The 15,239-nt window shown below is 41.3% G+C and overlaps 1 protein-coding gene across 7 annotated transcripts; it reads right to left on the reverse strand.

Annotated features, from left to right (window-relative positions):
* Positions 1 to 1,215: 1,215 nt before the first annotated feature.
* Positions 1,216 to 8,736, reverse strand: LOC104415677 (histidine kinase 3). Of its 7 annotated transcripts, none has more exons than XM_039298897.1 (13): positions 8,261 to 8,736; positions 7,926 to 8,042; positions 7,288 to 7,666; positions 6,550 to 6,831; positions 6,122 to 6,291; positions 5,721 to 5,933; positions 4,708 to 4,894; positions 4,568 to 4,619; positions 4,219 to 4,448; positions 4,027 to 4,125; positions 2,698 to 3,836; positions 1,789 to 2,139; positions 1,216 to 1,655 (listed from the first exon to the last, which is right to left on the reverse strand). In XM_039298897.1, exons 3-12 carry the CDS (start codon positions 7,657 to 7,659, stop codon positions 1,875 to 1,877), a joined length of 3,009 nt encoding a protein of 1,002 aa, XP_039154831.1. In that variant the 5' UTR covers positions 7,660 to 7,666; positions 7,926 to 8,042; positions 8,261 to 8,736; the 3' UTR covers positions 1,216 to 1,655; positions 1,789 to 1,874. The 7 variants fall into 7 exon arrangements, with proteins under 7 accessions (XP_039154831.1, XP_018716751.2, XP_018716749.2 ...); XM_018861206.2 differs by having other exon boundaries at positions 8,578 to 8,734; XM_018861204.2 differs by having other exon boundaries at positions 7,288 to 8,042; positions 8,475 to 8,736.
* Between the last annotated feature and the right edge of the window lie 6,503 nt (positions 8,737 to 15,239).

Raw genomic sequence — 15,239 nt, forward strand, 5'->3', positions numbered from 1 at the left:
CTCCGATCAAGTTCAAGAAAAAGCTAACTTTGTGGGGGGTGATGCCTAAAGAAATTGACCTTTTTTAAGTTATTATTTCTTCCCTCCTCCTCAATAAATCAATCTGTCAATCCCTCTCCCTCCAAATTTCTCATGTCATTTTATCGGAGGAATTCTACCGCTTTGTTACCTGTCCCGTGGGAGTTGCCAGATGCCCAACTTGCTCAGTCTAGCAAGATGTTTCTGATGCAAGGTTCGTGATATTGATAAATACAATATGGTCTTATTTGACAGTATTGAACGAGATTAAGATATGACCTTTTGGATCCCTTTCGGTACGCAACGCTAGGAGTTGCTTCACCAGGGTTTTTTTTTTTTTTTTTTTTTTTGGTCACATTGTTGATTGATGCATCAGCTATGTATGTTGTGTATTGCATTTTGATGATACGACCCGTGCAACCATGTACATCTCCAGGTTTTGCTGTGATTCTGCCCTCAGTTGTTCGATTTGAACCCAACACCACAAGGAAGCTTTTATGTATCATCCCTAAATTGGAGGACCTTCGATTGGAGACAGGATCTCGGACAGGGCAGCGTGTCAGCGGTACGCTCGAGATTGTCCAATGCGAACCGTATTCTCTAGGCTTTTCAGAGGCCGGGAATTTCAATCTGTTTTTCCTTTCGATAAAACTTATCGTAGGACTGTTTGAAACAGATTTCTATGTACGTGATTTGGTAAGACAGAACTGCACGTCTAAGTGGAGTTCATGTTCGAATTGAGTCTGCCAATGTCAGGTTGCTATTTCATGTTCAAGTTTTTATATTCCGGTTCTCCCTGGTGCATGATTTGTTAGGGAGAAAAAGAACTGCAGCGTAGCGTTACTTAGACCATTATTGTTGATCATGTGTGCGGGGGTTCATGGTATACTATCATCAACTGATTTAGCCCATCAAGGTCCTTCATAAAATCGTAGGCAGCACCTGCTTTCAAGGCCCTACATTTATCCTCTCCATTCGCATTCACTTGGACTGGGCTCTGCCTTGCTGTTTAAAATCCTAGAGAGCTGGATTTGAATCACTTGAATTTGCTGCCAGCCAGCCTCGCGACCTCAACTTGAGGTCGGACGGGCCAAGCGGCCCTCGCCGAGGTCGCGCAACCTTGGCCAGTGCCAAATATGGCTTGCTGGTGGCCTGAAATTCAGAACTGTTAAGCAGGAAACTAGGCACATCCAAACGGGGCAAAAAAGAATCATGCAACGAACATGAAAGTAGACAACGCTATGCTAAGATCTACAACTTTCATTCTTACATCTGAATCCAACGCTCTAGTTCAGACTCTACAGACAGTAGCTGTCCTAAGATAAGAAGAACAAGGTCATTGTGAATGGTGAGTTTGCTACATATGTATAAGAAAGACGACACAACGCCGCCATTGCTGCTGCTATGATACAACCAATCCACACGATTTCCCGGGACTTATCCTTGTTCCGAATCTGAATCCCTCTAATGAACTTCTATTTGCTCGGCTGCTGATGGAGGTCACACGTGATGAGATGAAGCGTGTAAGGAAAAAACAACAAGCGGTTGCTATCTATGGACAATCTGTCAAAAATCAATTTGCCGGCAATAAGGCATTGCTCTATTTACACACTCTTCCACGTAATACCTGAAAATGTCTTCACAAGAAAGCAAGAAATTACGGGGAGGTTCTCAGCTTTTCTTCACATAATCAGCAGTTAGCAATACGCAATAAACAATTTGGCTAACACTTCAAATTTAAGAATAAAGTTGACAGAGGCAGAAGCTTACTTTGGTGAAGAACTTTGACTTCATTGAGGAGAAGTGAGAAGAATGACGATCCACTATGAATTCAGCGACCTGCAATGGAGTCACCTTTACAGTTTCCGACTCTCAGCTGAATAGGAAAATCGTGAAACTTCCCGATAAAGTTGTTCTGCTTCAAAAGGCTTTGAAACATATCCATCCATTCCACACTTCATGCACTCTTCTTGAGTCGCATGAATCACATCCGCCGTCATGGCCAAGATGGGCACATGCCAATTCAAGACGTTTCCATGTGCTTCTGCAGATACTTCCCCAAGTTGGATTTTCCGGTTGACACTTTTTTCCACGTCTCGGATTGTTTTTGTAGCTTCAAACCTTCAACAAAGCATTAAAGCCGTCATCAGAGAGAGCAACCTATGTGTACTTCACCTTAAGTTAGACCCATGAACAAGCGAAAATCTTACAAAGAGAGCTGCACCCGATAGCCAACAGTTTGAATCTAAAAGAAAAATGAAAGAACTAAAGCCCAAGACTTCTAGGTAACTTCCATTTCTAGCTAAATTTCACTAATCATTTCATTATGAAGTGACATCAAGACAGAAAATATGCCATAAACTGACTGAATCTGTTTTTGTCGAGAAACACTTCTTACAGGTACAATTAGTACAAGAATATGATTTTATCATGCAATCATGCTTTTTATGGTGCAAAATGTACAATTAGAACTTCTAAAAAAGAAGAAACCGAGATGGACCAGCAAAACTAATGTTTCTCAAAAATATTCAGTATGGATCAAAACCTTTAACTGGCTATGATGATGGCCACGCTATCACACACAAAAACCAGTTTGGACCATTGACACCCCAGAACAAAGCAATGAATTCTTTAAACCAGATTTGACAGGGCGTATATCAAATAAAAAAACATACATACCCATCCATTCCCGGCATCTGGATATCCATGAAGCAAGCATAGAAGCTGTGTGGTGGTGTAAGCAAACTAATCGCCTCTTTCCCACTTTCCACACAGACCAGTTCAGCTCCATATCTTTTCAATGCACCCGCAGCCACTTTAAGATTCACCTTATTGTCATCTACGATTAGAATTTTTCTTCCTAGGAGAAGATGCTGCAGAGATAACCTGGAGACTTCGCTGTTGCGGCAATTTCCCTTGTTCCCCATGTTACCCATGGTTCGCTGTAGACAAGCGGCCACCATACTAGCCCTTAGAGGTTTCATGATGACAGCAGGACTATGAGTATCAGAAGTCACATTGTCACTCCGGGTTGAACTAATGGATTTTGCTAAAAGGAAGAGCCTTGGAGTAACCTTTTGGTCTATATGCCTTAACTGATCAACAAAAAGAATGGACAAATCTGAATCATTGTTCCAGACCTCCTCTTCAATAAGCACCATGTCGATTCTGGGTTTCCTGCTTTTTAATGATGACAAAACTTGATTCAAGTCTGAGACGATCTCGACTTGGATTCCAAGCCTCTGGACATGATACTTGGATACTTTGGCTCGGACAGATCTGGGATCCACCACTAGTGCACTCATGCCCTCAAACTCCGAGTTTGCAGAATTGGATTGATTATTCATTTGCTGGCACGTGTACTCATTCAAATTGGAATGGCCATTGTTGAAGACGGCCGTGAAGGTAAACGTGGATCCTACATTGGGTATGCTCACAAATCCAACCTCTCCGTTCATGAGCTCAACCAAACACTTGCTTATGCTTAGCCCTATGCCAGTCCCTCCATGTGTACGGGATATGGAAGGACCAACTTGCATGAAGGGAGTAAAAACACGACATTGGGCCTCAAATGGGATCCCAACTCCTGTATCCTCAACTGATACAATTAGATTGATGAGGTCGTAGGTAGAGGAAGGGTAAGAACAAACACATTCATGTTGGCTAAAGGTCTTGAATTTCGCCCAGCTGAGACGTCTCTCAGCAACTTGGAAGCCACTCAAGGTATTCTTCGACGATGACTCAGTCTCAACATCTAACGAGTCCATGACCTCTTGAGCAAGATGCACTGTGACAAAGATATGGCCTTTCTCTGTGAACTAGATTTATAAACTCATAATTAGTTTTTTATATGGATGCACCAAAAGATCAAAAGAAACAGTCCAGACATATCTGTACAGATCCACAAGATTCAAAATAAGTTTTGACATAATGTTATATAGTTTGAAAAATTTTCTAGAGCCAAAAGTTAATTTTGAAATGCAGTGAAATGGCCTACAAGATACTCACTTTAATCGAGTTTCCCATAAGGTTGGTTATGATTTGTCGAAATCTTCCAGGGTCACCAATTAACTTCTCAGGAACTTGATCAGAAATGAAAACGGCCAACTGCAGATTTTTGGAAGTCAAGAAGTCATCTGTGAGACTAGCACCAAACTGACTTAGTTAAGTACAGATCTGATTCAAGAAGATGATTGATACCTCCACTCCTTTTTCCTGGGACTTCCCAGAAAAGAGGGACAATACATCATCGAGTATGGCCCGCAGATCAAATTGTACCGCCTCAAGTTCCAGTTTACCAGATTCAATCTTCGCTTGGTCCAAAACCTCATTGATAAGTGAGACCAGAGCTTTTCCACTGGCCTGGGCAGTTCTAACATAATCCTGTTGAGTTACATCTAGATCCGTGTGCATCAACATATGCAACATTCCTGATGAATTAGCAGAACATTTAAATTTGTGGCGGAACAATATTGTAGGAAAGTCACAATATTTTCCAAGAATTCACAGGAAACTCTGAAAGTGGAATAGATTAATCCGATATGCTTACCTAAAACACCATTCATTGGAGTTCTAATTTCGTGGGAAACAGTGGCAAGGAACTGAAAAGTGCATAGGACAATGTTAGGTGACAGACACATTCACATAATCTAAACATTGAGCTTATACAAAGCACTTAGACATGAAAACCTGTGACTTTGCTATGTCAGCTGCCTCAGCCTGCTTCTTGAGCTCCATCATTTTCTGGTAGTCATCTTCGACTTTGGCAATCCTATTTACTGTTGCATAACATATATGCCCAGTGAGCATCGCAATCACAAGAAATCCATACGATGTTGTTATCGCAAGCCAAGGCCATGGAGGTTTCTGCTTGAATCTGTGTGAAGAACATCGTCAATCTCAGCAATGGCATTAAAATTTAGACTTCAGCAGAGTTAATGTACTTTAAGAGAGTTAATGTAATTTAAGAGATAACGGTCCCAGTCCTTTTTGCCATGCAGAAAGTGATGATGCAAATGATGCTTCATCTATTTATAACCTAAAGGACCTCTAAGTATCAGGAAGCATCAAGAAGAACCTATTAAAAGACTACATGCTTCCACCCAGTCTCAAAGGACTTAGCATAAGATTGAACCAGAATGCATTAGCTTGACCACAGTCCCATAAAAGTAGAGTGGGTCAGAATAATGACTGACTAGGTATCTTCTATCTTTGCAAAAGGGGAACCCATTATTTTCTACTCAACTTAATATTTTATGCTCATCATTTACTCTATACTCTTCTTAAGAAAGCACCAGGAAGAAATCCGTATTGAGGACAATCATGTCCTTATTTTGACAATTTTCAGTAGTATTAAGTATCCCACGTCTTATTCAACTGAGTACATAAGTTTTATACATCAATCAGATTAAACCACTTCAGTTTCAAGTATTCAGACTCATGAAGTACACTTTTATTAGGTCCTTCATAAGCATGTTTGTGACAAAACGAGTTTCAAAAGTTTTCCTGTGAAGCATCTTGGCCTATGCAAGCTCTTCAAAGATATGGAAACAGATACATGCAAACCTGAAATAGCCAGGCTGAGGATGCATTGAATATCTCAGATGTGGACAAATAGTTGATGGATATCATACAGAATTATAATCAATAATGAGGGACGATTAAATGCTTAACTCAGCCACAAGAGGAGGAACTAGTATTACCTGCATCGCATTTCATGCTTCCTAAATGGATCGCCAAAATTAAGGGTACTGACATACTCCAAAGCATCATCCGCTTCATCTGAACCATACATACTGATCGGATGTGACTGATTGGTGGTGTCCAATACGTTCAGCACAATGTTCTGCTTGCTAGCCAGCTGTTGCAGCAATTTCTCCACCAATGATTGAATATGAAAGATACCACCAATGTACCTGTCCATCAGCATCGCATTAATGTAAGTACCATATTTCATTAAGCACAGTAAAACATTTTTGGGTGTTGAGCTAACTGTGGAACCAATCATTGAGTAAGATATTGCCACTGAATTAATATACAGCAGAAATTCTATATAAGGACAATATCTTCAACTAATTTTCACATAAATGACGAAATGGCATACCCAGCAGTTGCCTGGATTCTCTCATCCGGAGTTGCATTTGAAGGAAGATCAGTTTTATAGACAGCAAAGGTCAATATGACCCCCAGGCGGTTTGTTTTAATCAGCCTGAAAGGAGCGGTAAGCACCCCTTTTCCTGAAGCTCTTGCACGCAGTACATTTTCACGATCCTCCTGTTGCAATAGAAATTCATAAGACATCATATTCTGCAGAAAAAATCTTAAAGCCAAAAATTCAAGACAAAGTCTAGAATGTAATCCAAAGAATGGACAGACAACAACCAGTTCAGAAAAATCCTTCAGGCTATCCTAACGGTGAACTCAGAAGGAGGCCATGGCCTTCCTTCTTTTAGTCACCATCGATCATCAGACGGAATTACCAAAATCACAGCAATAGACTGCAGTTACTCATAGCAAGACAAAAGAATTTACCTTTCCTGAGAGTAAATCAATGGAAACTACGTGGGAGACAGTATCTTGAGCGAAAATGACGGGGGCGTATTCTTCCTGAATTGGAGAGGGCTCCAACACTTCAGGGTCAAAGTCATCCTTATGAACCAGATTTTGCTCAAGGGTGTCCATTCTCCGGATAGGCCAGCCTTGCTGTTTCTCGAACTCTGCCCTCTCTGAATGGAGCACTCTCACTGCATATGCCACACCACTAGTGAGAGGCCTCTCAAATGCAGTTCTTTTGGTATATTCAGCAAAAGTTGTCTGTGGATTGAGAAAAAAATTCCGTGAACACAGTATTAGTGATTGTAGGTAATTGGTTCAAATGTCAAGCTAAACATCAAAGGACTTGAAGATTAAGCTTTGACCTGAGATATTTAATTGGGGAAATATCATAATCATAGAATGGAAGTACAAATATCAAAGGAATCCAGATTAAGCTTTGACCGGAGAAATAAAGGAATTAAAGATTAAGCACTCGTCAAGATTCAGACTGACTATTTGGACAAGCAAATATGAAAAACTCTTTTGCAGACAAGGCCTAAGGCAGAAATGTTCAATCTCATACAACAGAACTTTCAATAAAAGCAAGATTGCAAAAAATTGCAAGCAGCACAATTAATTGCAAGCGGCACAATTAATCGCATCAATCATGTGATCTGTGAATCGGATGGAGTTGATTTAGAAAGCATATAAGTAGTTCCAGATACTGAAGATAACCTGGTCAATAGCAGAGGGGCTCTTGCCATGGTGAAAGGTTGAGATCAAAATCGACATAGCCTGAACATGGTTCATGCTCACGTTGAACTGGTCCTGCAACATCTGAGCCCTCTCGTCGCACATACTAGCTAGTGTCTCTTTCCTCTTCTCAATAGCTTGCGAGCTCATGTATGAGAAAATCCACAGAGAAAACATGGTCGCACAAAACACCCATGTGTACAACAGCTTCCTCCACAATGCGTTGCTAATTTTCTTGGACCCAAACAAGTGGTCATACCGATGCTGAATCTTGACAATTTTCCCCAAGACTTTCTCACGCCAGTTCAGCGAAATCTTGCCATCCCCTCCAAGCAGGCCAGTCTTGGCATCCATGAGCCCCCTACTAATGAACCAGTTCATTGAAATTACGGATACTATCGACCACCATAACATCCAAATTAATTGCCCTGCCTTTAGACCAAACCCAAGTACATAGAACAGACTCATCCAACACGGTAAACTAGACAACTTTGGCCAGAAACAGTACCACCAAGTTCTTTTTCCTTCCTTCTTTTCCCAGTCATTCAAGACCGACCTGAAGAGCCAATACCAGATCCAGACAAACAGTCCAGCTACAGGGAAATTCTCAAAAACCTCACCTTGGTGATCGTCGTACGGCAATCGAAGAGGCAAAGAAGCCCACTCAAACCTCCCAACTCAGCACCCAAAAGAGAGCAGATCAAAAGGGAGCTCCTGAAGCCCAGAGACAAGATATGCTGTTTTATCCACCCAAAGAGCTCCAGCTTCAGATTACAACAGGAGGAACAGAAATTGCAGAAAGGTTGAAAAGAAAAAAAAAAAATTAACCCAACCAGCACCCCAACACTACCCAAAAAAAAAAAAAAAAAAACAAACAAACAAACAGAACCGACTAGTCCTCAGATTCTTTTCTGATACCCAATCAGAATGTGAAGTTATATAGTTAGTTGCTAACCGAAGAACCCGGAATCGAGAGATGGGTCCAAAGCCAAACCACCAAAGATTCCAAATTTAGCTGCCTCAAGCAATAAAAACCGGAAGAAAAAAAGCCCCGCCCCACCCTCGCCCGACTCCATGGAAGAAGAACCTGATGGGAGTCGTAATTAAAGAAGGGCCCTCGAGAAATGACTCCAAAACTGTGGGAAGACGAAAGAGAGAGAGACACACACAGAGCAAGCAGAGTTCTTTGAGGTTTGACTCTCGTTGGAAGGAACCGACCACCCGCTCGAAACTAATATGCTGTGCGGAGAAGTAACTGCAAAAGGAACCCACTGTAAGAGGCCGAAAAAGCTCTTCCCTTTTTCCCTCCCCGACCCTGCGCTTCGTAAAAGGGAAAATTAAAGTAAAAGGGATGAAAGAAAGAAGAAGAATCTGCGTGAAGAGGATAGTGAAGAATATGGTGGCGAGGATCGTCGGCCGGCGGGGGGGCTTTATCTATATTTTATCCCGTGTCATTATTTTTGCCCGACCGAAGAGAAAATGATGTGTCGTTTGATAGTTACTGACAAGTTTTTTTCCGATATTTCGGACCGTGCGCGTTCCCGAAAAGGACCGGTTCCCTAAAAGGGCCTTAAATCTCGATGGTATTTCGGTTTTGCCAATGGTGGTCCTCCTCTTCCGAGGTCAACTGAGTTCTCCCCATGTCTTTTCTCTTTCAATGCTGTCCTCTTCTTTACATGTCTGTAGAAGGCCTAGATGAAAGCTTAGAAATACAAAGGCCGTGTTCGGTTGAAGGGAATCACGCGGACGGAATGAAAGTAAAACGAACCAAACCAAAGTATCGTGTTGTTAGGAACATAAATGACTTAGCTTCCCATAATAATCACGTTTTAAAAGCACTGACTTCACATTGAAATTCGAACTATAACTTTGTTGCAATGTGGAAAAGAGGAGTCGGTTGTTTCCCATTTTTAAAGTATAGTCAAAGTTACTTTGCAAGATTTCCCTTCTCAACAACTTTCAATTGAAAAAAAATCCCAATTCCAACATTGCTTAGTCTTATCCCCAGACAAAAACATGCTAAAACTATAGGCATGCTTTCCATTTGTTCCATAAAATCAAACACCATTTTGGAAGACGGAAAAAAACAATTGACAACCCATTATCCGCCCTCCTCGAATCTCGGGGTTACACCACTTTTTCATACAATTTCAAAAGAGCTATCAATACACAAGCAAATGTTCAGAATCTCATCTAATCACGAGCAGATATTATGAGAATACTAAGCCCCCAGATATGTGGTGATTTACCTTATTTTTTGCATGCGAATAAACTTCACAAACACACGCTAGGGGCAAAAAAGAAAAAAATTGTAATAATGCACTGAAAAAAAAAATGCCCCCCCTAGTTCATGCCCTCAAAGTGGATGCCCATATTCACCAAAAAAAGAAAAAATAAAGTGGATGCCCATAAAAAGGAAATCGTACAAAAATTGTGGTTGCACCCAACTCTCCCCCGCCCACCTACATCGCTTAGGTTGGGGTCAATTTCCCCGGGGAGCGAAAGCAACCAGGAATTTTGCAAGAAGCTCGGGGGGCATCACCGAAAATAGAGTAGACGCTCGAGGGTAATCCTGTCAATTCACGTGGAGTTAGGCGGCCACAGTGGCGGGGCAGGTAAATAACGGCGCGACGCGGGGGCACATGAGTAAAAAGGATGCAGGAACGGGGAGGGGGGGATACGATACGATGCGATGCGACCCACTTTCGATGGTGGGCTCTTTCTTTTTTGTCACCGAGTGATTAGCGCATCACCACCGTCCATAGCGTCTACTCCTACGCCTCCGCCATTCCCACTTCCCTTTTTTCTTTTTCTTTTTTATATATCTTTGGTGGGGAAGAAAGGAACAGCTGCTCCGACAGCGACGGCCCACGTCAGCGCACCGGTTCTCCAGCCGCCGTCCGATTAAAGAGGCGCACGTGTCGTGACGGGGATGGCTGGCCCCGGCTGGGTAAAAAGGTAAGAACGGGGGGAGGCATCACCCGTTGTCCATGCTCGCACGTGTGCGAAATCACGGGACCATCCTCTCTACTCGACTTCCGCGGCACAGTGTTTTTTTTCCTGGAAAAAAAAAAAGCCACCTAAACCTTTAAATTAGGAAAACCTGGACACATTTATTCTAAAAATATTCCCAAGCTTGTATCAAGATAATAATTTTATCTCAAAATCCGAACTTAATACTATCATATATGTATAAATTTTGATTGAATATATTACATAAGTACAAATTTAGAAATTTTTACATCACAAAAAAAATTGAAAATAAATGTATCACATTATTTCGTCTCTCTTTTCAAATGGCAAGAGGGCTTCTTCTTCTTGTTATTGAGTAATTGAGGGGATTTATATTCAAAGCTAGATACAAAAAGGGAATTCGACTTCAATGAACAATGGAAGGGTGAATTTTACTTTTCAGAAATAACCTTAAAACGTGTGTATTACTATCTAGACAAGAAGTATATTTTTCCTTTTTTTTTGTGATTTCCAAACACGCGTCCTTATTTCTTTATTTACTCCCAACGACTTCATTTGAATTGTGCTGGTTTGTGCTCCATTGGTTGAAAAAAAAAAAAAACATTAATAGTGACCTAACGAGCGTAGCTAGCTATCTTGTCTAATTTGACTATTTGCCCCCGCAAAATGACGAAAACATAAATGAATAGATACAAGAAGTGACCTCACCTCGCGGTTTCCCCTCCGTCTCCTCTCTTGGTGTTTTCTGATAAATGCTGGGAAGCAATGGTTGGCTGGTTGGCTGGCCGCGACTTTGAAATCATTGACGAATGATGCCCCTGGCGGACGGACACTGCACTATGCGTGCGCTCGCTACAGTAAACGAGTCAGAAAATGTCTCCAAGAAAGGGAGGGAAAAAAATGGGACAATCGCCTTCGACCTCATTGTTACAGCGACTCTGCCGGAAACGAGCCGTGTGAGGTTCTGAATTTCTGATGAACTTCGTAATGTGTAAGGCGAATTGAATGCTCGGGTAGCGTACGCGCACGCCTGCAAGGGATGGCATTTAACGCTTTAGTTGTCCTTAGTTATCCTATCTCCATGCATTCCCCCCGTTCAATTTGGAGCGTACAAAAGAAAATTAGGAACAGCCTAGACTCTCCGGAATCAGATTGAAATCGACGATTCCAAAGGAAACTTGTCCGATTCTTAGTTTCAATAAATTGAAACTGTCAAGTACTAATCCAATTCATGGTTTTAAATGTGGAACACGCCCACCCGAATGTAATCGGTAATATATTTAATTTATAAGGAAATTTTCTGATAAAAAAAAGTTGAGAAAAATGAAAACCCAAAAAATTCCCGATTTGAAGCTCAATACTCATTAGCTGAGCGCCCATCTCATCTCACACTAACCTCACATGAGTCGTCTCTTTATATCTCACTCATGGCATCGACTCTCACCTTTTAATATGAGTCCAATCTTTTTACTGATCTTGCAATTAAGACTATGGAAGTTATTTGTTTTTTGCATTACTTTTGGCTTGCTAAAAAATGTAGCATTGAGTGCATGAGGCGTGTTAGGAACACACTTAGGAACCGGCCTGAATTGATGGTCTGATTCCTGGGTGGATTTATGAAACCAACAAGTGGTTCTTGGTTTTAATTTTTGCGAAACTAGTTCTTAGTAGGGGGTTCCCGCTCTGGGGTGGGAACCGCCCACTTGGACCAAGCTCACCTTTACATTCGATGACAAGCATGAGCATTCTTGTCTTGCATCTTAATTTGAAACTGCTACAAAGCATTGAATTCGGTTGAACAGGTACATGATCAGTACTTCTTTTAAGTGTTCGGTGTTGTAGCAGTTAAGGAATTATGACATTTACATTAAGATATAAAGGTGCCCCAAAGTGTCGCAAAACCCGATGTCTAAGTTTTTTTTGGGTAAAGGCAAGTATAATTAAATAGATAAAGTCACCAAACACAAAAATCCGACGCCAAACTCTTTCACTCATAATGCGAACATGCAGGATGAGTGGAAGGGAGCCGAATTAAAAGCAAGGAAAATAAAAACACAGCTAAACACCCAGCAACACAAGCCTAGGCAAAAAAAAACGCCACTAGGCAGAGAAAACAACCCAACAAACCACCTAACTAGGTGAGATGAGTGTTGATTCCATCAAAAATAGAAGAGTCGAAGCCCCATCCACGCTGAAGTCACCTGTTCCTAGGGTTGTCCAGCACATTGCTAAAGGTAAGAACTTTATCCTTGACGACTTTAATAAGGTACTTCTTCAAAGTAGAGACCTCAAGCGCTTTGCCCCGAAAGATAATGATGTTCCTTTTCTTCCAGATTAAGTGGCACATGGCCCCAAAAGAAAACTAGGCAACGGAGTGGAAAAAATCCTTGCAAGATAGGAACCTGAGGGCCCAATGAATGGTTTCTGCCCAAGTCCTATTTCGCCAAGGAAGATTACACCGTGCAGCCTAGAAGAAGGCAAGAGTCGCAGGGACATGGCACTTGAAAAGGAGATGATCAATCGAGTCCGGAGTGGCATTACAAAAGGCACATACTTCATAGTTAATTTTACCATAGGATAAAAGAAAAATCTGAGTAGGTAGTCGATTCTTAGTAATTAACCAAAAGGTTAAATTGAAACCTAGGAGCCATTGACATGTTCCAAATGAAGTGGGCCTAGGGAACTCAATCTTTCTTGGTTCTTAGAACCTCCCAAGCTAAGGCTGCCGAGAAGATCCTAGAGGAAGATTCACGCCAAGAGAACCTGTTAGGGCCCTGAGCAAGGGTCGGAAGAGAAAGATCCCAACACTCTAGAAGATATTGGAAATGCTGGCCTGCCGATGAGAGAAATTCAACAACCGTCGCTTGTGGAGAAAGACCCGAAATAGCAATAAGAAACTCTGGAAGGAAAAGGCTCAGCGGGTCTTTTGATGTCAATTGTCATGCCAAAGTGAGACTGATCGACCATCTCCCACTTTCCAAAAGAAGGAGAGCCTAAAATCCCTTCTCAACTATAGAATATTCTTCCCAATGTCTAAGTTCATGTTCGCATAGTGGCAAAAAATATATCGGCCGGCCACATCGATTGGTCCCGCGTCATTGGTTATCATAGCTTCCCGAGACCTAAATTTTGGCTGAGAAAGGGGGATTATTTTGCTCTTTCCTTCGTGCACACAAGCTCCGCTTTGCGTGTCGTTTACTTTAGAAGCACCGTTGTTTGCAATGTATTCATTGCACGAACACGAATTTAAACCTCTCGGGGCACGTGGCGTGTGTTGGTTGCGGCGTCGAGAGATTTTTCAGTTTGGGAATCGTAGGCCGCCTGTTCAAGTCCTACCAACAGCCCGCGGGTGTTTTTCACGAGCCTAATTTAAAGTCCTACCAATAGTTAAGTATGTTTGAAGAAATATGTTGAAAATGTTATTTTATGACAATAACGTATCTACATGACCCTTCCTTTCAATGGAAACATTGACTTGGTAATGCTTTCCATTGCATTTGTATTAAATTACAATGCAATTCAATATTAGTAGGTGTCTGCAGCATACCTTCCTCAGGAGAGAGAGTCGAGATGGAGCCCAAATTGGAAACTCTATCAGCATATTCAATTAAACTAATTCTTACTCGGATACTTAGGTTAATGAATTATATTAATTACTTCACATTGTATCAATCATCCAATGTGGACCTTTTTCTATCACAACTTATGTGCGTATCTAAACAAATATCTCAATCTCTACTCCTCTACAAAGTGGAAATGACCATTTGGATGCCCCCACAACAAATTAAAAACTCCACTTTAGATGTTTATTCGAAATTCGCCACATTAAATAAAGAGACTTTAAAGCTCCTTGGGTTACACGGGAGGAGCATTCTCAATTGTTTTCCTTCTACGAAAAGCATAATAAGAGGTGCTCCGAATAAAGGGGACAGAGGAAATTCCGACCAGGCAGCGCGCAGCTCCATCTCATCGATTCCGTGAGGACTAGGCCCTTTCGATAAATGGGGTTAGGCCGTCCGCAACAGCCGAAATTTAATCAAACCTCTTCACGCACGCAACCGAGTTGAAAGAAGGATGGGGCAACGACCATTTTGGAACTTGCTATAAAGAGCTGTCCATCACACTTCTTTTTAAGTAGTCAATTAAGGAAACATTAAGGCTCTTGTTACGGGACGTGCTGTAAGGTGTTTTGAAGATCGAAACACATTTTGCAAAGTGTGCGTGGCTAGGGTCTGATGCCGCTCGATGATATGATTCTTACTTCAAATTTGGTATGCTTTTTAAAAAGGGATAAGTATAGAAAAAGTCTTAAATCTGTTACAATAGTAACAATTTCATTTTAAACATTTTAATTAGATCAATTTAGTCATAATTTTTTTTTATATTGATACCAATTCAATTCATCCAGCCAATTTAGATAGGCAATTACCAACATGGAGTCCAACCATCCAGCCTAGCATAGTCGGCATTGACATTAACATTGTTAATAATTTTTTGAATTTTCGACAATCTTTTCTTTTCTTTTTTTTTCCCCTCATTTTGCCCGCGGCCCGCCAACAACTCTTGCCAGCCCTTACAAAATTTGGGGGAGGATCACCTAGCCCATGGCCAATGGGCCCACAAAGGCCCTAAGCGAGGGCCTTCGCACCCTCAGTTGCCAAAATGAAGAAAAAAGAAGAAAGAAAAATAATAAAAATAATAACGTCGATGCCAGTCATACCATTAGCACCCGATATACCATGTAAGATGATTGACGTCCACATCAATGAATTTTTGACTTAAATCAGCAGGATGAACTGAACCGGTACCAATATAAAAAGGTTTATGAATCGATTGGTCTAACTAAAAAGTCTAAAATTGAACTAATACTAATACAATTAGTTAAAGACTTTTTTTTAGTATTTCTCCCAAATAGAATAAAGAAAACCGACAGCTCTGAGTACATTGCTTTTCTTGTGTTT

This window comes from Eucalyptus grandis, chromosome 8, assembly GCF_016545825.1.
Source record: "Eucalyptus grandis isolate ANBG69807.140 chromosome 8, ASM1654582v1, whole genome shotgun sequence".
NCBI lineage: Eukaryota > Viridiplantae > Streptophyta > Magnoliopsida > Myrtales > Myrtaceae > Eucalyptus > Eucalyptus grandis.